Source organism: Ammospiza nelsoni, chromosome 1 (genome assembly GCF_027579445.1).
Source record: "Ammospiza nelsoni isolate bAmmNel1 chromosome 1, bAmmNel1.pri, whole genome shotgun sequence".
Classification (NCBI taxonomy): domain Eukaryota; kingdom Metazoa; phylum Chordata; class Aves; order Passeriformes; family Passerellidae; genus Ammospiza; species Ammospiza nelsoni.
The window spans coordinates 57,813,644-57,839,599 of record NC_080633.1 but is presented as its reverse complement, the minus strand read 5'-3'; the positions used below and the strand labels follow the sequence as shown (position 1 = coordinate 57,839,599).

General features: G+C 36.5%; 1 protein-coding gene across 4 annotated transcripts in view; it reads right to left on the bottom strand.

The window, feature by feature from the left end:
• SLC12A7 (solute carrier family 12 member 7) overlaps nucleotides 1-25,956 on the bottom strand; it is a 119,543-nt gene that overhangs the window by 34,235 nt on the left and 59,352 nt on the right. For all 4 annotated transcript variants that reach the window (XM_059475159.1, XM_059475176.1, XM_059475151.1 and 1 more), the window contains exons 6-11: nucleotides 24,055-24,185; nucleotides 21,740-21,981; nucleotides 19,303-19,514; nucleotides 15,014-15,181; nucleotides 13,526-13,624; nucleotides 12,805-12,862 (exon numbers count right to left, since the gene is read on the bottom strand). In XM_059475159.1, coding sequence (XP_059331142.1) covers nucleotides 12,805-12,862; nucleotides 13,526-13,624; nucleotides 15,014-15,181; nucleotides 19,303-19,514; nucleotides 21,740-21,981; nucleotides 24,055-24,185 — 910 coding nt within the window. The remainder of the gene's footprint in view (nucleotides 1-12,804; nucleotides 12,863-13,525; nucleotides 13,625-15,013; nucleotides 15,182-19,302; nucleotides 19,515-21,739; nucleotides 21,982-24,054; nucleotides 24,186-25,956) is intronic.

The window sequence follows — 25,956 nt, the reverse complement described above, 5'->3', positions numbered from 1 at the left end:
TAAGCATTAAAATAACTTTTACTATAGCTTCAACACCCACATTTCAATCTTTCTGGACAACAGCACTTTTTGACAATAAACACTGTGTTACAGTATGCACTATAGGATTTCCCAACCAAGCAATCTCTCTTTATTGTGCTCTTTTAAAGACGACATTATAATCACTTCACATTAAGTGCTGCCTCTAAGCAGATATGCAGCAATTATCAGATATCATTTCTGAATAAAACAATAGCAGAGTATGTACATTTGTATCTTACAGATCCTTGTAAGAGCTAGGAACTAGTTTGCAGAAATCTGTTCCACTATATATACAAGTATACCCTGGGGCATAAGCAGGAGATTCACAAAAAGGATTAGCCTTTCCTTTTAAAAGTGTGACACTGACATACAAAAAGTAGAGAAATTACCAGACACAACCATTTTGAGTTTTCAACATCTTCTGGCTGTTGTGCAACCTGACACAATTTTTAATTTACTAGAGCAAACAAGTGGGTAGAAGTCAGGAAGAGGTGCTTTCATTACAGTCCTGAGTGTCCCATCCAATACTACTTCCACTTTTTTTTTAGATACCCAACTTTATGTTAATTTAGGCATTACTTGAATAAACTACAAAAAAGTTATTCCACCCTACCCCCTCCTTTGAACTGGCAGTTTTGTTTTAAAAGCAAGTAGGGTTTTTCTTGTTCATCTTACAGTTGTTAGTAAGCAGCCAAAATTAATTTTAAGGCTATCTCTACTGTGATATGACCATTATTTTTTCCTAATGTGTTCCATTTTTTCTTAATAAAAGAAAAAGTCTACAGAAATAAGATAAGAGAAAAATTAAGGAAAATTAAATGTTTTTTGTCTTTTCAGACCTGCTTTTAAAAATAGGGTCAAGAGACACAGCAATGAAGTGACTATAAGACACTGATGTTTAAATTCTTGCTTATGCCCAAGTTGGGATGCATGACTATGTACTATTTTCAGCAGATGAAGTAAAAAAAGGTAAATCACATCCCTCAAAATTTTAGGATAAAACCCATATTGCACTTCTATAATAAGATTTCTATAACTGTATATAATTCTTAGTTCAAATTCTAATGCCTATTTTTCAACTAAACACAGGATAGGAATAACTTCAAGGGATGCAAAAAACAGAAAAAATGTACAACCTACTTTTTCTCATTGCAGATATGACCATCATAATGAAAAAAGCCTCAGAACCCAGTTTTTAGACCAGACCGAAAATCCACACACTTTCAGCTGAATTTCAGCCAAGTGAGAACTGGCAGCAATGTAAATGAAAGCTCATGGACTCAAGATTCTTGCTACAATGCAACCTGCTCTAAGGATAGCTAAGAGCTTACAAAATTCCCTCACCCCCCTCTTGCCTGGTAAATTTCAAAAATATGAGTTTAGCTCCGCTTTAATTTCTTATTTCAGAATTCATTTACTATTTCCTAGGCAGTTTGGTTTGGTTTTTATATTTATGATGAAGAAAAAACTAACAGATATTTTCACTGATGCAGCAATATCACTTTAAAGTAAAAGTCACAGAATCACAGAACAAGTAATATTGGAAGGAACCACAGTAAGTCATCTAATCCAACCTCCTTGCTCAAGCAGAGTACAATGCACAGGATTGTGTCCAGACACTTTCTGAATATCTCCAGTAGCAGAGACTCCAAAACCTCTCTGGGCAATCTGTTCCAGTGCACAATCACTTGCACAGTAAAGACGTTCTTCCTCATATTCATGTGGAACTTCCTGTGCATCAGTTTCTGCCCATTGTTTTTTCCTGTTGGTTGGCAACACTGATAAGAGCCCAGGTCCATCTTCTTAGCACCCCTCCTTTAGTTACTTAAATACATTGATGAGGTCCCCTCTCAGTTGTCTCTTCTTTAGGCTGAACAGGCCCAGTTCCCTCAGCCTTTCCTCATAAGAGGGATGCTCCAATCCCTTTATCATCTTCATAGCCCTCCACTGGACCTCCAGAGGCTCCATGTCACTCATGTACTGAGGAGCCCAGAAATGGACACAGCAGTCCAAATGCAGTCTCACCAGGGCTAAGTGGAGGGGAAGAACGATCTCCCTTGACCCACTGGCAACGCTCTTCCTCCTAATGCAAACAAGGATTATGTTGCAGTAATGTAGAAAAATCATAAAAGAAAGGCCTCATAAGATCAGGCCTGGTCTCCTGGAATCAGTGGCTGGCCTTGTCAAGGTACCACTTTACAAATTCCTATGTGAAAGCCATTATGGTGTGAGCAGTTTGTTAACATAACAATCTATTCCTGGGTGACAAACAACTAGCACCTGTCTAAACTGTTTTTACACCGTTAGATAGAAAAATGAAAACTATCTCTCACAAGCAACATTTCCTGCACGTACACACCAGGGGTTTCAGTGACCAATCAGTACAGGATAACAACTTGTTATTAACCAATAAAGTAATTGGTACGAAAGCTACTTGTGGGAATCCGTAAAATCAGAGGGTTTTGGGAAAGCTGCAAAAGACAGGCCTCAGAGACAGCAGAACTGCAATTAGAGCTAAGCAGTAGCTGTAAGATTTGTCAGCAGAAAAATTATATAAGAAGTAGAAAAGTAAGGACAAATAGAACAATGGTCTGTCTGTTAATGCTTGTCTAGAATAACTCTCTAAGCTGCAGAAAAGTATACCTAGCAAGATATTAGGAAGTTGTAAGCTTAGTAATGGAGCTCTGTGCATTGTGTTTTATGGCTTTCAAGCAGATACTGTATTTGAAATAAGCAAGCATTGTTTTAACCAAAGGTACGTGTGCTTATAGTGGTTGGATAGAACTACTGCCAATATGCTTTTGCTTTGTGTGATTGATCAAAAAACTTTTAAAGTAAGTTGTAATATTAAGTTCTGTGTCTGCTGTCTGGGATGTGAGCTGCTGCCATCTTCCCATTGTCATAACCATGTAATGAGACTGATGCTGGAAAATACAACAGCTAGAGACGCATTCTTAGCAGTCCCATCCTGTTCATGATGTGTACAGAGACCTCTGACCGGCAACAAATGGTGCTCTTTTGTGAAGAGGATTGTTAGATTAGAGAAATAAAACAGAAGACCGTGGACAGTGCTGTCGCTGGAGGCCCAAGCTGTTAATAGCAGGAATGGATCACCCCCTTTGTCATCTCTAGCTGATATCCTTGTAAGTAATAAATAGCAACTTCAGGGACTTCTGGGCAATGATATGAGAAAAAAATCTATCTAAAACTGAATTGAATATCTTTTACCAGCTTGAGACAATTTTACAGGATAAAGGATATTCAGACATCTTAAAACATAAACTAAAAGACTTATTAATCTGGGTAAAAGCAAATATTTAAAATATAGACTTGAAGTCTGCTTTTACCTTTAATTTCTGGGATCAGATAAACTGGAAAATTTACAATCTAGTCTCTTTCAAAAAGGAAGAGACTTTGGTCAAACTAATGCCTGTCTCCAGAGTTTAAATGGAGAGCTGTAAATAGTATGATTGTAATAGAGACTTTCTCGAACACCAAAACAGAACATTTGGTTCTGAGACTTTAATTTCAAGTGGTGCTGGCTCTTCATTCTCCTCTGTGGGGATCTCAGGTTTTGTTCAGGGTTCCTTCCCTTCTCCTGATGTGTACAGGATTTCCTCAGGCAGTGTGGACAGCAACCTGATCCCCAGGAAGGGGGAATCAAATCAGCTTCCAGCTTCATTTGTGTCCTCTGTTTCTTCCAGGATTTCCTGCATCACTGATGCTGTGACCAGGCATCCTCTCATTCCCACATGAAATCATCAACCCCCAGAATTCCCGGGAAAGCATTTGGGATTTTTGCTGTGTTCCAAGAATTTGGGGAGTTGGCAGTCATGTTCTGGGGAGGTTGGGAGTCTAACAAGTCCAGGAGATGAGTTTGGGGAAGCTTTGCAAAACAGGGGCTGCTGTTTCTGTGCCCCGCTTCTCTTCTGAACAAGTTGTGGACGGATCTTGTTCTGAATTTGTGCAGGCGGGGACTGCTGAGGGGAGCTCTGGATCCACTCTGCCTGGCTGAGGGGCTGTGGGGGACACCCCTGCCACAGTTTCCCCTTCCCAAGAAGTCACTCCCTTGGATTTGGCTCAGGTGGGAAGATTGCTTTGCAGTTCCAAGAGCTCTTTTCGTATTAATTCCTCCCCCAAGCCTCTTCCAGTGTTTTCACTGCTTTTAGCACCCCAGCCTCTGGTTATAGCTGGTGGATTTAGCTCTGCCTGCAGAGGAGCGGGCAGGGGGCAGGACAGAGGTGGCAGGCAGCAGTCAGGGGTTGAGCAGGGCTGGGATGGCTCTGGCCAGAAAGATGAATGGGGTGGAGGCAGGAGAGCTCAGGAAAGTTTCTGTGGAGACACAGATCATTTAGAAGCCTTGAAGCCCGTCTCAGTCACTGCTGGGGGTGGGGAAAAGCATGCTGAGATATCAGCTGGGAGCGGACAGTTTTCCAGCTGCATCCTTGTTGTCAGGGGCATGGTGTGGAACCTGTAACAGTTCATTGGAAAGTATCACAAATACAAATTTGGGATCTGCAGCTTGAGAGCAGCCCGATGTGTGTGAATCTAAAAAGACCAAATTTAGTGAATTGAGATGTGATTTAGTAGGCTCTGGCTTTCTTCCTGTAACCAATACAACACATTCCTCAGCTGCTACTTCCAGCAGGGGGGGCATTGTTGGGAATGTGGACCTCTCCTCCTCCACTCTTCCTGGCAGGGCTCCAGGGAAAGCTTGTTGCTGTGGCAACACTACTGCCAAGAGCTTGGAGCTTCTTGGCAGGGTTCCTGGGACAGCTGATTGCTGTGACAACACTACATGTTCTTCTGTATCAGACACAGGAGTGATGAGAGGGAAAAACAAAATACAGTCTAAATCAGAGGTAAACCTTACATTTCAACTACCTAATTGGTCTAATATTAATAAAAATTTAGAAAAATATTTGGATTCAAATAAACAACTCCTTGCCTTACCTGTAAGATGTGGTCATAATGATGTAAATCCACAATATTAAACTCTCATGATATAAAAGAACTCCATCAAGCTTTGAAAGAAAGTGGGTTTTCTTCTCTTTATTTTAATTATGTGTTGAAAAGCATATTTAATTCTTATGACTTAGTCCCTGCTATTTGTTGAAATGTGGCTTCCCTGATCTTAACCAATTCACAATATCTTTTATGGGAATTACAATGGAAAAGACTTCTTAATAAATTGATTGAAAAATAAGAAAATTCGCCTTGTGAGAATATAGATATTACCCAAATGGCAGGTGATCCACCTTTCCATAGACCAGAAAATCAGGTGGTGGAATTTCCTCAGCCGGTACTCACAGATATTAAAGATGCTGCTTGAAAAGCTTTGTTTTCAGTTGAGCCAGCTGGTACCCATGTAAATGCTTAAACTACTATCAGACAAGGTGAATTAGAATCCTTTGGTTCTTTCCTAGATAGATTAACCCAACCTGTCGAGAAACAATGTCCAGATGAAAAAGCTCATTCCTGTATTATTGAAAACCTTGCTTTTGTCAACGCTCATGAAGAATGTAGAAAAATTATTTTAACTTTACCTGATCAGCCTCCAACTGTAACACAGATGCTAACAGCTTACAATAAGCTCACCTCTCCACAGCATCTTGCTAAAGTTCAAGTTAATGATTTTGGAAAGCAGATTGCCGAAGTTCAAGAAAAGTTAGGAAAAACACTGGGAGATAGTTTGGCAAAATCTTTGGGAGAAAATTTGGGACAACAAATGGAAAAGTTTGAAAAGGCCTTAAAAGCAGAAACAAAAATTTTTTAAAAATCTGTTGGTACTGTACAGTTGGACTCTGATAAAAAGGCTTGTTGGTTTGCTTGTTGTAAACTAGGACACATGAAAAAGGATTGTCCTACAAAAACAATCCAACCTAAACAACTTTCTATTTACCCTCAATGTCAGAAAGGGAAGAATCTTGTTAAGTACTGTCACTCTCAATTTGACAATGGTGGCAAACCTTTGTCGTTAAACCCAAAAGAGCGCAGATTACCACCGCGCCTAGGCACAAGTAGTGGTACCTCCTTACAGTCAATTACCCAGTCAAATGGTATCGGTACCTCAATAATTTGTCCCTCAGTCAACCATTCTTCAAATGGTCCCAGCCCAATACCCTCATGTACAAGGTTTGAATTGGCCTCCTGAAAATTGATACATCTTTTAAATAATTTTTGTGACGAAAGCATTTCTACTGGAATTATCAGGTTTTTTTCAACAAAGACAAGATTTTTGATTCTAGGCAAAGCCAGCAACAAAATTTTTGGACTTTCAGTCTCTATAGCTGTTGTGTCAGTAAATTGTAATGAATATCTCAGGTCCTAAGGTCTTTTGGGTGCAATGTTTAGACCGTAACCAACCAAAATTAACTTGCAGCCTGACTCACCAAAACAATTTACAATACAGGCACGCCGGATACTAGTGCAGATGCCACTGTAATTTCTCACATGTTTTGGCCCAGTGATTGGGATTTGGTAGCTCCTGCAGGTTCCCTCACAGAGACTGGAGGTGCTACTGTGTGTTTGCAAAGTGCATCCACGATTAACATTACAGGTTCTTAAGGAATTACAGTGACAGTACGTCCTTTTGTTGTTCAGAAACCTCTCACTGTCTGAAGGATAGACGTCCTGTCCCAATGGGGAGCAAAACTGAAAGTGGGCCTGTGATAGAAACCTTGTCGAAACCTCCCACTTTAAAGCTGAACTGGAAAACTCATCATCCTAAATGGATTGATCAATGGCCTTTAACAGAGAAAAAATTAAATATTCTTAAAAGATTGGTAAAGGAACAATTACAGCAAAGTCATATCACACCCATGACCAGTCCCTGGAATTGACCAGTATTCATCATCCACAAGAAGACTTCGGACTCCTGGAGGTTGCTTCATGACCTAAAGATCAATGAAGTGACTGAAGACATGAAACCTCTTCAACCTGGACTTCCTTCTTTATCAATGATCCAAAACCACTGGCCTCTCACTGTCATTGATTTAAAGGACTTTTTTTCCACATCTCACTTCATCCTGATGATGTTCCCAGACTGCCTTTTCAGTTCCAGTCATCAGTCGAAGAGAACCCATGCAGAGATACCACTGGAAATCACTGCCTCAAGGAATGAAAGAATTCGCCTATAATTTGCCAATATTTTGTTGCACAAGCTTTGTTTCCAGTTCAACAGAAGCATCCAAGATCCATGATTCTACATTACATGGATGATTTGCTCATCGCAGCTCCAACACAGATGGATATGGAGCGAACATGTGCTAGTGTTGTTGCTGAAATCCAAAATGCTGGACTTGAAATTCCTATAACCAAAATCCAAGAAATTCCACCCTGGAAGTATCTGGGATGGAAGATGACTGAAAAAACAATTACACCACAGAAGATACAGCTCTGGTGTCACCAACCTACAAGATTTACAACTGCTTCGAGGACAAATCAATTGGGTCAGGCCAGCTTTGGGAATTACCAATGATGAACTGGGTCCAATTTTTAATTTATTGAGAGGAAGCTGCGACATCAACTGTCCTAGAACTCTAACACCTGAAGCTCGTGCAGCCCTTGACAAGGTCATGGAAGCTCTCCAAAGACAACAAGCTCATTGCTGTATTCCACAAAAGCCTTTCTTTTTTTCAATTTTAAAAGAAAAAAAAATGCAACTTTTTGGTCTCATTTTTCAATGGGACCCTTCACAGAGAGATCCTTTGCTGATAATAGAATGGGTTTTTCTTCCCTATAGGTTTCCAAAGACTATTTTTACAGTTTTAGAGATGACAGCACAAATGTAATTAAGACCAGAACAAGATTGTTAAGTCTAGCAGGCCAAGAATTTGCAGCTATCTATTTACCACTGAAAAAATATTATCTTGATTGGGCAAAATTCTGATGATTTGCAGTATGCATTGTTAAACTTCCCAGGTATTTGTTCTGTTCATTACCTGGCACACAAATTATTGCAGGTAAAATTGAGTTTTAAAGAGAAACCTATGTTAAGTGAAGAACATTTAAATGCAATAATCTTTCTTCACTGATGGATCTGGCAAAAGTCACAAATCAGTCGTAACTTGGTTGAACCAAACAAATAAAACTTGGGAATCAGATATTCAAACAGTAGAAAGATTGTTGAACTTGTCACTGTGGTTAGGGCTTTTCAGCTATTTCTACAACCGTTTAATTGAATCACAGATTCTGCTCATGTTGCTAATGTGGTTAAAAGAATAGAAGGATCAGTTTTAAAGGATGTTAGTAATGACACTTTATATCATTGCCTTTCATGTCTTTATACAACTCTGCAATATAGAACTAACCCATATTTTGTTTCTCACATCAGGGCTCATTTTTTGCTTCCTGATTTTTAGCGGAAGGAAATGCGAGAGCAGACAAAGTGACAGTGGTTATTTCAAACATTTTGCCAAACATTTTAGACCAAGCAAAACTCTGTCATGCCTTTTTTCACCAAAATGCACATGCTCTTGTGGAATGTTTCAAATTTCCAAAAGTCAAGCTAAAGCTATTATCAGTACTTGCCCTGACTGTCAGTTTGTGCAGCTTTCTGTTTCTACAGGAGCGGTCAACCCGTAAAGTTTGCAAAGCCTGCAGTTATGGCAAACGGATATCACTAAATACCCTTCCTTTGGTAAATTTAAAAATATTAATGTTTCAGTGGACACATTCCCTGGTGCAGTTTTTGCTTCTCTTCACACAGGTGAAACAGGTAATGCCTGTCACCATTTTTTTCAAGCTTTTGCTTCAATGGGTGTGTACCAAAGAAGTAAAAACCGACAATGGTACTGCATAAATATCTCAAAAATTGGCCATGTTTGTAAAGGATTGGGGTGTTTGTCAAATCTTTGGTACTCCTCATTCTCCCACAAGTCAAGCAATTATTGAGAGGGCACATCAGACATTAAAATGCATTCTTGATCAAGAGAAGGGGGGAGTAGAGGTCACACCACAGATGAGGTTGGACAAACTTTATATGTTTTAAATTCTTTAAACAGCTTTGTTCCAGAACTCAATCCACCAATTTTTAGGCATTTTTCAAATAACACACAGGTGAAACTGAAAGAAAATCCCCCCATTTTAATTAGAAACCCTGAGACAGGACAAATTGAAAGTCCTTTTAAATTAATCACTTGGGGCAAAGGGTATGCTTCTGTGTCTATAGGTGCAGGAATTAAGTGGGTCCCAGTGAAAAACATCAAGCTGTACTGCGCCCCAGAATGTGTTGACGAGTTCAAGACCATAGAAGCAAGTACACAGACATGAGCCAAACAGAGAGATCTCGGGTCATGCCTGATGCTCCTTGAACATTGGTGGAACCTGCAAACTCTGATTTTATGCTATTTATAAATGTGTCAATTGTTGGTTTCACAGAGCTAATTTTTGGCAAAAGTGTGGGTTTTGTTGTGTTATGTTGTAGATTCCCTCTTTTGGCTTTTCAAAGGTGAAATTTTATTTCAAGGTCAAAAGCAAAGTTTTTAATTTATATATATGGAAGGATTTTTTGTCAATAATTACTTCATGAAAAGGATAGAGTGAAATCAAGTGATACGTGTTGTTGGTTGGTTTTAATTGTTTCTTGTAGTGCAGATCTACCTGTAGAACAACCACAAACAAATGTTTGGGTGACCTTAGCCAAGGCAGCACGCTCAGATACCATATGTTTGCCTAACTCAGAACCAGAAGAGCCTTTCTCAACCTGTCTGGTCAGTGTGCCAGTAAAGGATTTGCCCTTGATCAAAAAGCAATTCAATAGTAAGCCTAGCGAAACTGACAATGGGAGCAATCCTGTATTGAATTGGAACATTTGGACCAAAGAACTTCCCAAAACAGTATCCGAACCTCAAGAATTAGAAATCCTTGGTTCTTTAACAATGGATTTCTGCCTTATATTTACAGCTAATGATTAGCGAGAAGGTGATCCTCCAAAGTACAATGTCACTCCCCATTATTTTGCATAGAGAAATTCAAGTTTTTGGTGTAATTATTCAAACAGTTGGCATGTGCTTTCCAAGGCTGACCAATATCCATGACAATTACCAAAAAGATATTGGTTTATTTGTGGAGATAGGGCTTGGCAGAGCATTCCATCACACCTTGAAGGTGGCCCATGTAGCACTGGTATGCTCACTGTGATAGCACCTATTGCTAAAGTAGTCATTAAGAAGAAACATAGGGGAACAAGATCTACTCATCACTATGATGAGAATTGTAAGAGTGATTTCATGCCTTGGAATGCTGCAAAAATGGTTTCAGCAGGTTCGTTTTTATCCCAACTGGCTTCAGCAATGGTATTGAAACAATTAAATTGGGTTGGATGTTGGCTGAGTAAACAAATGAATGCCACATCCACTGCAATCAGTGGTATGCTGACAGATGTTAACTGTGTTAGGCATGCTACACTTCAAAACGGAGGAGCAATTGATTTTCTTTTACTGGTACATGGACATGGTTGGAGGAATTTGAAGGATTGTGTTGTATGAACCTGTCTGATCATTCTGAATCCACCCACAAAAGCATAAAAAAGCTGATAGATTTAACAGCTCAAATTAAAGAAGATGGTGGGTCATGGTTAGATGATTTGTTCAAAGAATGGAGCTTTGCACCTTGGCTGACGGAACTTTGTAAAATAGGTCTATACGTGTTGGGTGTTTTAGTGGTAATACTAGTAGTGATATCTTGCATACTTTGGTGTGTGTGACAAATGATGGACAAAACTATCAAAGAAGTTTTTAAAATACAAGAGAAAGAGGTAGGAAATGGATTTGCAGAGTTCTCAAAATCTTACAGAGATAGTGGATGAAGGTACAGACATTGAGGAAAGTTTTAAAGTAAGACCTTGGAACCGACGAGACTTTTATGAACAATGACTTGTCGTTATCACACGTGATTTATGCCCTTTGAACTGACTAGACTTTCACAGCATTACAATTGCTGTGTTGTAATATAGCAATGCTTGATGTGAGCAAAAAAAAAGCTTTAAGATATATTGTGGTAAAGATACGAAACACAAAATAGTTAATAAACAACACGGTTATGAAGGTTTCTTTTTAGTTGAACTGAGAGGAGGAATTGTGGGAATCCTCAGAATCAGACGGTTTTGGGAAAGCTGCAAAAGACAGGCCTCAGAGACAGCAGAACTGCAATTAGAGCTAAGCAGTAGCTGTAAGATTTGTCAGCAGAAAAATTATATAAGAAGTAGAAAAGTAAGGACAAATAGAACAATGGTCTGTCTATTAGTGCTTGTCTAGAATAACTCTCTAAGCTGCAGAAAAGTATATCTAGCAAGATATTAGGAAGTTGTAAGCTTAGTAATGGAGCTCTGTGCATTGTGTTTTATGGCTTTCAAGCAGATACTGTATTTGAAATAAGCAAGCATTGTTTTAACCAAAGGTACGTGTGCTTATAGTGGTTGGATAGAACTACTGCCAGTATGCTTTTGCTTTGTGTGATTGGTCAAAAAACTTTTAAAGTAAGTTGTAACATTAAGTTCTTTGTCTGCTGTCTGGGATGTGAGCTGCTGGGATTTTCCCATTGTCATAACCATGTAATGAGACTGATGCTGGAAAATACAACAGCTTGAGATGCGTTTCTTAGCAGTCCCGTTCTGTTTGTGATTTGTACATAGACCCCTGGCTGGCAATACTACTAACCAATTGGAGTCACACACGAGGTCTGTAACACTGTATAAAAAGGAGTTGTGTGAATAAAGAAATGGCTTTTCCATCATGAAGAAAATGGAGGCTGCATGATTTATTCCTGTAGGATTACACTGGTCTCTTTGGCCACAAAGGCATACCACTGGTCCAATACAAAACCCTAGGGGACACCACTAGTTACAGGCGTCCAACTAGACTCTGCCACTGATCATGACCCTCTGGGATTTGCCAGTCAGACACTTCTCAATCCACCTCACTGTTCACAGTTCTTGATTTTTCCTATGAGGATGCTGTGAGAGAGTGTCAAAAGCCTTTCATGGACCCCCTACTGCTTCTTGTATTAGTTTGATTAGAATCCAGCTTTAACTGATGATTATTCTTCTAGATTTATGAAATAAGTTGTCTCAACATCAACTTCACCACCTTTTAAGCAATACTCCAATGACACTGTTCGATCATCATAAGCAAACATGGGCCTCAGTAGGAAAGAGAACCAGACACCAGCAAGAAAACAATTGTGAAACAACTTCTCCTAATGGAGAAATTGATCAAAATATGGAGATTCTCTTCATACTTGTGTCCATCACATTTATTCCCTTCATAATATGCCTTAAATTTGTCAGGCAACTACATGGTTGAAAACAGACATGACTCCTGATGTGCTACTCAAATTTTAAAACAAAAAACAGTCTATTGAAAATTATGGGTCTGATGGTGCACTGCAGTCTTCTTACAAACTCCCCTTGTCATGTAATTGTCAAATCTTAAAATTTGTTCCTCAAAACCCTATTACTTCTCTCAAAGTAATATCCCCTTATCCACATCCATCAGCTCTGCAAATACTAATTATAATTTTCTTTATCAAGAACATTTCATTAGGCAGGTTCAACTTCATCTTAGATTCTGCTTCTGCTTCTTGAAGGCATTCAGTCTAATAACCTGACCAGTTTTTGCAGCCATCTCAGTTTAACAGACACACTTTCCCTCCAGTTTTAAACTAAGTGAAAGAAATATATACCACACAGATATTTCACACAAGAGCCTATTAATAAGTCCTATTAATATAACATATGATTGCATATACTCTATGTAATATTAGAAGCTGAATATTACTTACTTATCTCTTAATATTACACCTTCTATACAGGCACCAAACAACACTATACAGGAGAGATCTGTTACTGAGACTGAAGGAAGATTACTCTCTGAAAAAATCACATAGAAGAAATCCCATATTTTTTCACCAAGGTATGAAATTAAAATGTCCATGACAATGCAGCTTGTGTGTGTGTTAGCTGGTTGCTTTTTTATTTGGTTTTTTTAGTTCTTCTCTGCCACGATTTTTTAGTTTATGTTCTTTATGACTGTATGTCACAGTGATTTGTGAAGTAGTGGAAGTAGCCAGCTCCTATAGCATGCAATAAAATAGGCATTTTTTCATACAAATAAGCAAGTACTTGTGTACTGTAGGTTTTGAAGAACCGACAACTACTATTACTGGTGTTTCTGGTTTAAGATCTGGTTATACTGAGTATGACAGCAATCTACCAACAGAAGCCTAATGCTAAAAACCTTCAGATCACTTGACTAGAACCATCAATTACATGTTGGAATTTGAAGCACTAGTAGAATATATATATTTGTTCATAAAATTTGACATATTTTCATAATATTTATAAATAATACTGGTAGTTTAGACAAATATAAAAGATTTCTTTTCAGTTTAGATTTCATTCATTTCCTACTCAGGAAACTAATGATTTTCCAGTGAAAAACCTGGTATACCTACAGAATCTACAGAATGTAGACTAAGAAAAAAGTCACAGTATAAAGGATACAAATAAAAGATGTAGTTGAAATAGCCAAAATTGTTCCAGTAGGAATAGATTTCTGAGCATCCTTTAGATCTCCAGATCTATTTGAACCTGCCATAATACCTTAAAAAAAGACAAAATTTATGTCATAAAACCAATGAATAATAACTAAGAAAATAAGAACATCTAATTTTAAGCCAAATTTAACTCAAAGATTACCAATGGAGCAGGCTACAGAAGCATATTATAATCCTGCACAAATCCTCAATTTATAACTTCATTTTATTCAGAAATCTGTGTTATTACCCACTTGAGTAAGCAAATCCTATAAAGGTCAGTAAAAAGACAGATTAAAAAAATATTTTTCAAGTATTACATCAGAATCATTCTTGAAGTGAAGAAATACAAGGAGTAGCAATTTTGCTACTTGGAATGGATGTTACAAATTAATAGGGACTCTGCAATTTTAGCCAGTATAACCTAACACACTAACTTTCTACTAAACAGACCATCATAATAACAAGCAAATGTAAACAAGCAAATCAATAAACTAACAAATAAAACCTTAGAAGCAAAAAAGAAAGGAGCAGGCAAGAAAAAGAATGGTTAGAAAAATCACATGTACGCATGCCTGTAAATCTAAAAAGAGAACGGAATTATTTTGTAGCACATACAGTGACAGGGGGGAAAGAAACCTATACAATAACTAATTCTGCCATCTCTCCTAGAATTGACCTGACCACTGGAAGCAAAAATATGGAAGCTAATATCAAGATGTTCCAGTGCAAAAACATTGTCAAACTCCATGGAATAGAACAGTAACCATGGGTTCAGATATGATGAAATGTTATTTCTGAAGTAAAGAAATGGGAGCAGTGGGGTTCAAACAGTGAATAAAAAGATGATTCCACTTCATAATAAACTACCAAACAGTGCTGCAACTTCTTATTGGAGTTCTATTCTGTTACTTGACATTACAATTACTTCAGCTGGGACTTTTGAAGAAAAACATGTCTGTTGTTTCATTCAAGCATGAGCTGAGGAAAATGAAATACAACTAGGCTAGGCTTGACAAAAAAAGTCTACACAGGTAATGTGGCAAAATATTGGACATGTGAACAAATCCCAGGCAGTTAACCAGGCAGCTTGGACACTGGAAGAATCATTTTAATATTAAACTGTTCTCTCAAGTCTTTGAAGATTAAAGTGTTATAAACGCACCTTATTTGGAATAAACATTTAGTAACACATGAGGGTTTCTTTATAGAAAGAAACCCAGCTTTCTTTATAGAAATGGCCCTTAAACAGATTTCTTGTTTAAGTCCTATAAAGTCCAAAAGTCATTAGCCATGACCAATGTCTCCCTAGCACCAGAAGGTACATAACCTCAGACACAGAAACTTGCAACAGCATGAGTCACCCATAAGATTGATGAAAATGAAAAAATTTACATGAATTTTTTTTCCCAGATACAAGTACACATCCTCATGCAAGAAAAATAGTTGTGTCTACCTGTCACAGATGGGAAATAAATCCCTACAAGCATTGTGAAGTAGGTCATGATGTCTGTAAAAACATAAGGAAGTCCACTCATTTTTGATTCTTCTGATCCAGCAACTGATGGCTGATCTTTTTTCTCAACTATTGATCCTTTTTCTGAATAGGCACTCCAGAGATTATCTACAAGGTGGGGGAAAAAACAAAATCAGGGTCACCTCTCTGTTTCAGGATATCAATTAGTGAGAATGCAATAATCCTAGGAATCAGATGCCTTTTTCTTACACAAAAATCATGACATTTCCCATTATGATTAATACCAGTTGTAACAGGTATTATGTAACTCCAGTCCATGCTAGTAAAAATGGCATAGTGTGAGATGTGTACTGCAAAATTTTCCCTTCCTCTAAAGCAAAATATAATTATAGAATTAAATTCTAATGTATTTGTAGAATGTACACTTACATTGCACAGGCACACAGATGGTCTATTGGGAAAAATAAGGAAACTTATCTCCAGGTTCAAGGAATCTTAGTATATACTAATCCTTCTTGTTCTTGTATTTTGAGGAGCAGTATGAAAAAGAAATGCTACTTAACAGTAATTTGAGTTCTTTGACACCTCCTGTACAGAAGAATCCTGCATAACAGTTCAGGATTCAGCTGTTAATGGCAAAAGATTTCCATATGGTGACAAAAGCAGCATAAGCAAACTCTAGAAGATCACTGGTAAGCAAAGAAACCCCAGCAGAATATGGTTCAACTTCCCCAGCAAACTAAGCACATTTGTTTGAAGAGTGACAGGTCAAAGAGTAAATTTTGAGAGCTTACATTTGTGGAAAACATTGGTTGTGTACTTTGATAAGACTGTGAGAACAGACCACACTGATTCTTATTTGAAAATGAGACAAGTTGTCCTATTATTTGTGAGAAAACAAAGTAGATACTCTTCTGACCTGTCAAGAAGGCAAAGGATTTTGCAGCAAGGAAATAAACAATTTCCATGGACTGCCAGGATGATCAAATAGCCAATTTTCAGACATCCTGAACAACTCTAGGGAATTCCAGTACAGTATTCTAAGCCTTTATAATAGCAAAAAGTAACCTTGAGCACAATAGAAGATGGACTTGGAACCATAAGTGACCAAAGAGAGGGTACTCATACCCAGCTTTTTAAAAAAATCTTACAATCAGTAACCATATATGGAAGTATGCATGAGAAGCAGAAGAGAAAGCACAGCAAAGATTAAAAATAAGTATTATGTGCTAAGGAATGCTATGTGTATTAGTACAATCAAATGAAGAGGAGTTACAGACTGATCTAGAGATCAGACTGAAGCCATAAGAAGTTAATGAAACAAGAGAATTTTAAATTTCAGGAATTTTAGCAGAGATGAGTGATGTAAAATAAGACTAGATCTCCAAATTAGCATCTATCTACCCCCTGTGAAACATAAGAAGAAAATCAAAACATCAGTTTGAATTGCCAATCAAAAGCACTTAAATTCTTAATAAGCACTCAACAGCTTGTGTCCTTTTTTCAGCATGACACATGACTGACAATGACCTGAGCACTGCAATGCATACAACTAAACTGTGGAACTGTGCATGCCAGCACATGGGTAAAATTGGCTTAGATATTCTGTTGAATAGAAATCACTTTCCCTTTTCATAACATGTCACACAGAGCTTTCCTATGTTCATTTTCCCAAACGTGATAATCCAAGTGGACTTGAAAGTTAGGGTGAGAAAAAAGAATAGCTTTTCAGAAAAGTCCAGACATTTGGCCCTTCTAGGACCATTCCTTGATTGCTAAGGCTCCTCTAGCAGCTGACATTTAGGGTACATACACAAGAACAGGTACAGTGTATCAGACCAACATGCTACCACCATCAGAACAATGTTGATAAAGCTAGTAGCCGAACTGCATCATTTCTGTTAGGGTTATAGGCCTATTTAGTCAGCCACTTTCAGAATGATTTATTATTGTCAGGACAACACTCACAGAAGGTATATAAGGGATGAATACTTATTCTATATGAGTGCCCAATAAATGGTGTGAGGACTTAGCACACTTCCTGAGACAGTCATGGCATCTGAATATTCCCAGTCACAGCTCAAGAAACTTTAATGTCCAGAGCCTGCAGCTTCAAAGTCTTCACACGAGGCAGAAAATTCATCAAGTGAAAGAAAATTCTCCTTGAGAATTCTCTGCCACGAGAGCTCAAGCTTATGCTAGATATCAGAATGTGTGCTCACACTCAGCAAGTAAGACACCTTCTTTTAGCATTAGGTGTAACTAGGATAGTGAAATGCATTGATATGGAATAGCTCTTGTTCAGAGAAATGTTAATCAGTGAACAGAAGCAGAGCACATATTTTCAAAAGCAGGAAAAGCAGTACTCAGCCTGAAATCTCCAAGAACACTGAAATACCTGAGGTTGACATGAAATAGTATTGATACCCAAGGACAAATGGAAGGCCATTTCTTTAATTTAAAAGTGTTTCAGGGAGACACAAAAACTAAGGACTCATGAGCAGCATCTCTACAGGAACAGTCAATAGCAAAAACAGCAGTTGATAGAGGCAATAAACAGGGAAGTTATTTTTTATTTCTGACAAAACTTAGTAGTTATTCACAGTTTTTCTTTAGTTTTGAAAAACTGGGGAAACCTCAACTCAGCTTTTGCAAAAGAAAATTGTCAGAAGTATTCAAATTCCTTGAGGTAAACATAAATGAAGGCAATCCACTTGAATCAGTCCATCTATATTGCCCATGTTATTAAAATATTTCTCACCCAAGGAATCTACACGAGACATTGAATAAGAGGAAATCTCCTCACATGGATTAAAAAAAACAGTTCAAAGACAGAAAACAACAGGTAAAAGTAAATGGAAGTACAGCTTTGTAATGAAGAACAGCCACCAGGAAACTTCTATAAGAATGACCATCAGGATGTCAGTGCTATCAGTACACTCAAACAGCCCAAAAATAGGAGCTAGTACCAAGATGAGAGCCTGCTGGCAATTCTCAGTTAATTCAAAGTTGTAGAAGGAAAAACAGCTGCAAGGAACTTTAAAAAAACAAAACTAAACAAAAATGTATCAGATTCCATGAGTAAACATAATGGAATTGATGAAATTCACTACAGGTAAGCAAAGAGCAGTGAATAGTGGAAAGCGTGTTGCTGACAATGAGCTTTCAGCAGACTCTTGGTCTTTAGAGATCTTAACATTATGTGAGAATAAATTAGCAAAATATACTTTTATACAGGATTGCTTGTTGAATGAAACACTAAACAATGAATGGAACAAAGGAAAAAAATAGTACTCAGCTGGAAACCTCCAAAAAGCAAAAGAACAATTTAAATCTTACAGGGTAACAAAAAATTGTAACATACAGCTAACTTGTGAGCTGGGGCAGAAAGTACAAAATTATTAATGAAAAATTGTAGATATGCATATGATAAATCATAAAATTCAGAGAATAAACTCTAAGTTACATTCCTTGCAACAAGCAAATAATTTCATTTTTTATTGAGTAAATTATTTTTTAATAGCCACAAATTTTGATTCAGAGAAGTATCTTTTAATGTATTTGTACACTTTATATGTGATATTTTCAACTGGAGTACTGTTGCAGCAGTGACTGTCTAATGTGCCTATGTAGCATATTTATATGAATCAAACTTTATTTTAAGGAAAGGCAAAGCAGAGGTATCAGAGTATCCATTTCATTCCCAGAGACATTATTTGTGTGTGTACAATACAAATTATTACACATTTAAGATGAATCCTATGACTTGATGCAATCTGAATTCCAAGCTGCCACAACCATACAGATCTGTAAAGAGAATAAAATCTATACATTGTAGACTGCTCTTCCCTAATTCAATCACTAACTTGTACACATTGGACAATCCACAGAACTTCACTCTCATTGCACCACCTGTGAAGTGGAAACCAGTTCCCTCTCAGTAGAGTTTGAAAATATTATGAACGGCTTATTGAAATGTGTGTTTGGCATACACATTTTAAAAAAAAAGCTGTGATGAGCACTTTATCACCTTTTTGATTGAACAATGGCTTTTGAAAGAGTACCTATAAAACTCCAATTACCCCCAAATTAAAGCACTTGATACTAAGATTCTAAAACCAGGTTCTTTTATAGGAAGATGCATTCTCAAGGTAGTAATCTTTCACACAGACTAGGGGTAAAGAAACAGTAACAGACTAGACCGCTATATTACTGACCAGCCATTGGCCAAATTAATAATGTCAAATTAACTGTGCCTTCCAACTTACCAGTTAGAACTCCACTCATTATTCCTGGAATTCCTTGAATTTCTGTTACATTATTGAGACTAAAGTAGTCATCACATGTAGCATTAAGCAAAGAACTATCACAGAACAGGAGCCACAAAGGGGTAGTCTTTGTTTCATTATTGATTTCAGTAAATTTGGCACAGACATCAAAGCTGCGTTTTGACAATGTACGGTTTCCAAGGAGACAGATACTATAAAAAAGAAAAATAAAGTCAGTGTTCCTTCAATACAAGGCTGTGAATGATGCCATTTTTTGTCCATTAGACTTCTTCAGAAACTTGTTATTTACACTATCTACCTTAAGGCCTATACTACATCTACTAAAACAGTATATAGTTTCTACATCTAAAACTATCATCAACAGTCTTTAAAAAAGGGATCAAATATTTCTTCTTTATGGTAAAGCATAATCAATTTAAGCAGCTTGACTACTACATAACAGCAATTATGATGCATTCAGCCCTACAAGAAAGAAGTAAAATTAAGAAATACTTTATAAACTTAATTTAAAAATGAGTCTGATGAAGAAAATATAAAAGTGAGTTTAAACAAGTAAACCATTCTCTTCCTTTTCAAGCAACTGAAAACTTTAGATGATCCCCAAAACAATTACAATCCAAAAGGTAGGAAATAAGCCAGGAAGATTAAACAGCCAAATATGACAACAGTGATGGGAGTACAAATTAAAGAATCATGTATTGGGAAGCAATTTTTTTTTTAAGGAATGAAAGAGAAAAGTCTGAACAGCTGTCAAAAGCAAATTCCTACCAGCAGAGTACATTAAGGATCTAGGTATATTTCTTTGTTAAACTATACAAAAGATGTTTAAGATTCCAGGCTTGCTTAAAAATTTAATGATATAGATCTTTGAAGACAAAAGAAGGAACATCAAATATAAAATGAGGGTTAGGCAGATACAACAGCACAGCTTCAAGGTATTGCATCTCATGGAATTTGAGCAGATTTAACAGAAAACTGTTGCTAAAGAGATCATCTTGTCACTTGCCTTGCTTAGTTTTCTTTTTAATTGCTACTGATTTGATGACTCAATAGCAGCAGGGTCAAATAATACAAGCAATGGAAACTTCTTTCAGTTTGATTCAACTGGGAAATCTTGAGGTAAACTATTTTACCACCTACACAATGGACAAACTTAATGGAAATTAGTGATATCAACCTAACTAACCAGCTAAGTGGAAGTGTTTTGTTTGGGTTTTTTTAACGACTGTCATCAGATCAGTCTTACCATTACACAAGACCCCACTTGAGCTTCTCATTTTGAGGCAGACTCTAAATGTAAACCATTATATTTAGTGGAAAATAAACACTTTATATTTTCCCCCCAATACATTAATATTACAGTAGCAGCCACATATAAAACCTCCAGGAACTTGGTAATGAGTCTCACCTATGCTACATATCCACACAAACTCTCTTTTACTTATACAGGTCACAAAAAGATATTACTATTGCCCTGCTGGAAGTTAGTGTAAGAAACATAAGTTTTATTCAGAAATAGGTCAAAGTTTTACATATTACACGGAAAACAATGCTACAGAACAATCCACAAGTACTGCTCTAATGGTCAATTAGAGCAGTAATTACCAACACTTCAAAGTAATATTGAATTTGTAACAATCATACAACAAAGGATAACTCTTACTATGAAGTGCCACACAAGACTGAAGTTATCAGCCTATTCTGATCATGTCTTAAGCAATTTAACTTTGTTTCGTCTTTCAACAGAAAAATATGCACAAAAATGCAACTCATATAACTGGGTAAAGTAAATTGCAGCTAATAACTGGAGTGAAGAAGTAACTCCTACTGAGCTAAGAATTAAGCACATCAAGGACCTTGAGAAGCATGCATAATAATAACATTTTATTTTATTAATGGGAAAGCCTTCACAAACACAAGTGAATTTAAACATTTCAATGTGTCATTTTTAAGTAGGGAGAAATGGAAGTTTCTAAAATTTCTTCATAACACAGAAAGTTTAAATTTATGGGTTTTTTATAACAATGCTTAATAGCGACAATGGTTTCTTGACCTTTTTACTTTATTTTACAGGTTTTTAGTTAAAATCTTTAGATAAAGCAGTTACATTTACTGCCAGGAAAACGGACCTTCTTGCTTCTTGGGTATGGATGAAATAACAGCCAAATTTTAAGCACCAAAGAACATTTTCTAGAGTTACCATATCTTATGAAAAATGAGAGAAATATTCAGATATGTGAATATTTCTCAGAATATCAAATGACCACATTGGTATTTAAACTACAGAAAGCTACCACTGAAAACAATGTGTTTGTATTTTGAAATTTAGCTTAAAACATGAAATGATTACAGTAGCTATTCCCTCCCCACACTTTTTTTCTTTTAAATAACCCACACAAGTCAATATTGCACTTACGGAAAGTCAGGTGGATCAAAAGCAGTCTTAATAACTCCAGCATATATGGCAATGATGGAAAGAATCACACAGGCAAGGAAAACCAGTGCAAGCTTGTTGACATACTTTACTCCCACAAAAACTACTATGGCCATCAGAATGACAATACACGTTCCATAGACTCTCATGTTGTTCAGTATAGCCTCTGTTTCTTCACCAGCATCTGCCACTTTAAATATAGCAGCACTTGGAGAAATATAGGTCTGCAAGAAATATGGTGAACTATCATACATGTAATAATGAACATTTTATTAAATCATTTACTTGAACTATAAAATCTAACCTTCTATACCAGTTTTGCTTTCACAAATGAGTTTAGCCATATAATTTGGGCATTGAGAAACTCTAGAGATAAAGGAAGGAAAAGGGTGAGAGTAAAGAAAAACAAGGATTAAGAATAGGATACAACTTTTGCTCCAGCTTCTTATCTCCTATTAAAGATCTTCCACTCCTCTAATTCATGTGTCTGCCAAATGGGGAAAACAGCTAAGGAATTTGGTGGTGGAAGGAAGTAGACCACAACAAAAATAAAAGAAAAAACCCACACCATAAACAGGACTTCCACTGATTGAAACAAAATATGAAGAAACAAACAAAAGTATAATAAACTAAAAATTTTTTCAGTATTATAGACCCTATACAATACTTCATAAAATTTTAATCAAAAGTTGCAAGAGCACAATTTACAATTATTGTGAAGAAGTTTTGTCATGTGCTAAACCACACATTTCCAACTACCGCAATTTCAAACAAGATTCTCGCACAGATCTCTCTTTCTTAAATTTTGGTGTGCTCTACCTGAAAAGAAGTTGAAAACTGTTAATAGCATTTATACTGACAAATGTGTGTGAGAAGACAAACTGATCTAGTTCTAAGACATTCGTGTACTACACTACACAACAATATCTATATGCCTTCTTCTAGCACCCCTAAAAACACCCCTCTCTGTTCAGCTACCAGGGCTTGAATATTAGGGCTTGAGGCAACTCCAGTCCTTCAAAAAAACTGCTCAAATGACTATTTTTCAATAATATAATTTCTAAAGGCAGGAAGAAACTTTGAACAGGAGACTGACGTGATGCATTCATAAGCAAAATCCAAAAATAGACATAGACAATAATTTACCAGAATTTTCTTAAATTAAATTTTAGTAAATTACTATTTACTAGAATGCTGGAAGATATGAAAATTGTCACATCATCATGGAAGAAAAAGGAAGCAAACTAAAAAAAAATTATTACAGATAAAGTATATATTGTTAAAAAACCCTATACTGTGACATTGCAGAAGTTTCAGGCTCTCTATGGAGGTACTCCAGAAGATTTTCTTGTGGATTTTGTTGCCCTGCTGTTCAAAGCCTTGCCAGGGAAAACCATAGGCAGATGACTGATTTCTGTTTCTCCAAATAATCCATGCCCCAATGAAAGAAAAAGCAGTACTCATGCCTTGTGGCTATGTCAGGGGTCTATTCTGAGGTCTTTGACAGATATCCTGGGCAGCATTTTACTTCAAATTCTGTAGCTAGATCTTGTACATTTTTATTAGCAACACAAACCCAGCATGACCCTCTAATAGGGAGAACAGTGCACCAAATTCAATTCACAATTGAACATGTGCTTGTGTTACTGCTATAGATCAGACAACAAGCCAGATCAGATCATACAAGCAAGCATTTCTGACTACTATCTCTAATTTAAATGTAAAAAAACCCTGGATTTGATTACACGGATCATAGTAAGTAACAAGAAAGAATTCTTAAGTATCTTCTGTGCATATATTTAGTTTCTGATTTGATGACCAATTATTGGCACCTCCTGGATGAACAAAGACATAGTAGCCACACAGGCAGAATTCCACAGCATCTTTGCAAATATATGAAAATTCAAAGCCAGTAGTTCGGAAATGAGGAAGTGTGATAGATTATTATTGTCTCATCAATATGCCCTTCATGTTCTCCACAACTTTTCACTAAGCAGCAGTGAGTACCCTGCTAATGCTTTCCACCTATTATTTGGAAAGAGAATATTTCTGCTTGGTTCACAAATTATATAAAATAAACATACATCAAATAGCATTTAATTTATTTTTGTATTACTGATAAGAATTTAACTTCCTCAAATAATCATGAGTAAGAATAAATATCAACATCCTAAAATGTAGTGTCAAAACATTAACGATCACCAAACTAGAATGCATTTTAGACCATTAAGAAAATTCATCAGTAATATTCTGAAACAGCCCAAATACATTTAGTCTTAATAAATACTAGTACTTACCAATAAAATTTCAATGGTACCAAGAATGTACATTGCTCCTGCAAAAGTTGTACCCAAGTAGAAACAAAGTCCCACTGCTCCACCAAACTCTGGCCCTAAAGATCTTGAAATCATGTAGTAAGAGCCTCCAGCTGTGAATTTAACAAAAAAAAAAAAAAAAAAAAAAAAAAAAAAAAACACAAAAACCAAAGAAATAAAACAAAACAAACAAACAAAACACTTCCAGTACTTCAGATAAGGGATGGCAGTAGAGAGCAAAAATTTGAATCATTCAGTCAACATAATCAAGATAACTACTGCATGTTCCTCCACTGACATACTCATGACTAGACTGTAACCAATGTCTATACCATATAGATAGTTAGAATGCACATTTCAAGATTAATATCCCCATATGCACAGTCTGTGGAATAGAAAGCGAAGACCGAAGAAAGAAGAGGAAAAATTCCACAAGTTAACAGAAGTAAATTAGAAAAGGATATAGAGGTATAAATAGATATGAATGAATTTTTAGCTTCTAACCTTAAGCTATTCCCTATCAAACAATACAATTTCCAAAATAATTGCTTTATGAGACAAGGACAAAACAGATTCTTTTCTACTGATTCTTTCTATTTTCTGTATACTAAACCATTGCCACTTTCACTAGAGTTCACAGTTTTTTAGTACTGTTTAAAGGTATTGGGAAGGGATTGCTTTTCTTTGTCCACATATAAAAAATTCACTTTTAGCCTGAGTTCTTCAATTCTTCTCACTCTTACTTCCTATAAGTATGCATCATCTTTCTTTAAGTCATAAACTACACCACCACCATCCTATTTCCATTGCCCTATTTGCCTTTTAATAAGGCTCTAAATTTCAAGATCATCTCTTTCATTTAGAATGTCAACCAACTACCTCAAGGCAAACTCTTCTCTCTGGTTCCCTCTCCATCTACTCTTAAATTAATGATTTTTGTCCTGCTTGCGGGAAGAAAGAGACAGAGGAAAGATGTGTGCAATTTTAAATAACATATATCAATGTGAAAAGTCTAAAGCTGTTTTTCATAGAATCACTGAATTTGGAAAAGACCTCCAAGATCATTAAGTCCTATCATTGATCCAACACTACTGAGTCCACCACTACACCCTGTCCCTAAGCACCACACCTCCTTGTTTTTTGAACACTTCCAAGGATGGTGATTCCACCATTCACCTGGGCAGTCTGTTCCACAGACTTCAGTGTTTTCAATCTGAATGAATGAGAAACAAAGAAAGATATTATAATGCATCACCAATCCTTTTACTAAATATAATGAATGCTCTTGCATATAAAAGCAAAATAAAGGTCTCCTTCAGTCCTGGGTTCTTATCTGTGCTTCCTGCCTTCTCCATATATTCAGGACAAGCATCATTTCTCTAAGAAACTGGCACCAACAACAAAAAAAGTGAAAATTAAGACCTGTCTCATGTAAGAACTGTAGGCTTCAAAGTCTGTGAGAGATATTAAACAAAACCATTAAAATGAACTTTAAAAATATGACCATAGAGCAGAACATTTTAGTTATCTGCGCACTGATTTGAATAACTCAATTTTATTATAAAACATGAGTATTTTAAACAAAATTGTCTATTGATTTTTTATTTCATATATGGTACTGGATCCATGAAATACAATTATAATACAGTTACTCTACATCCTTCACAAATTATAGCTTTTACTATTATTATAGCCCAACAACTTCAGTATAAGTTCAGAGTTCATACCAATATCTGAGTTCTATCAATTATTGTGCTGAGAAACTAAAAAGGGTAAGAGCTTCAAGAGCTAATTGATTTTGCAACTAAAAAAAAAAATCTTTTACTTTATGAAGCAGAATCAATTTATCAATCTATCCTGAACATTTGAGATGGGCAGAACCTA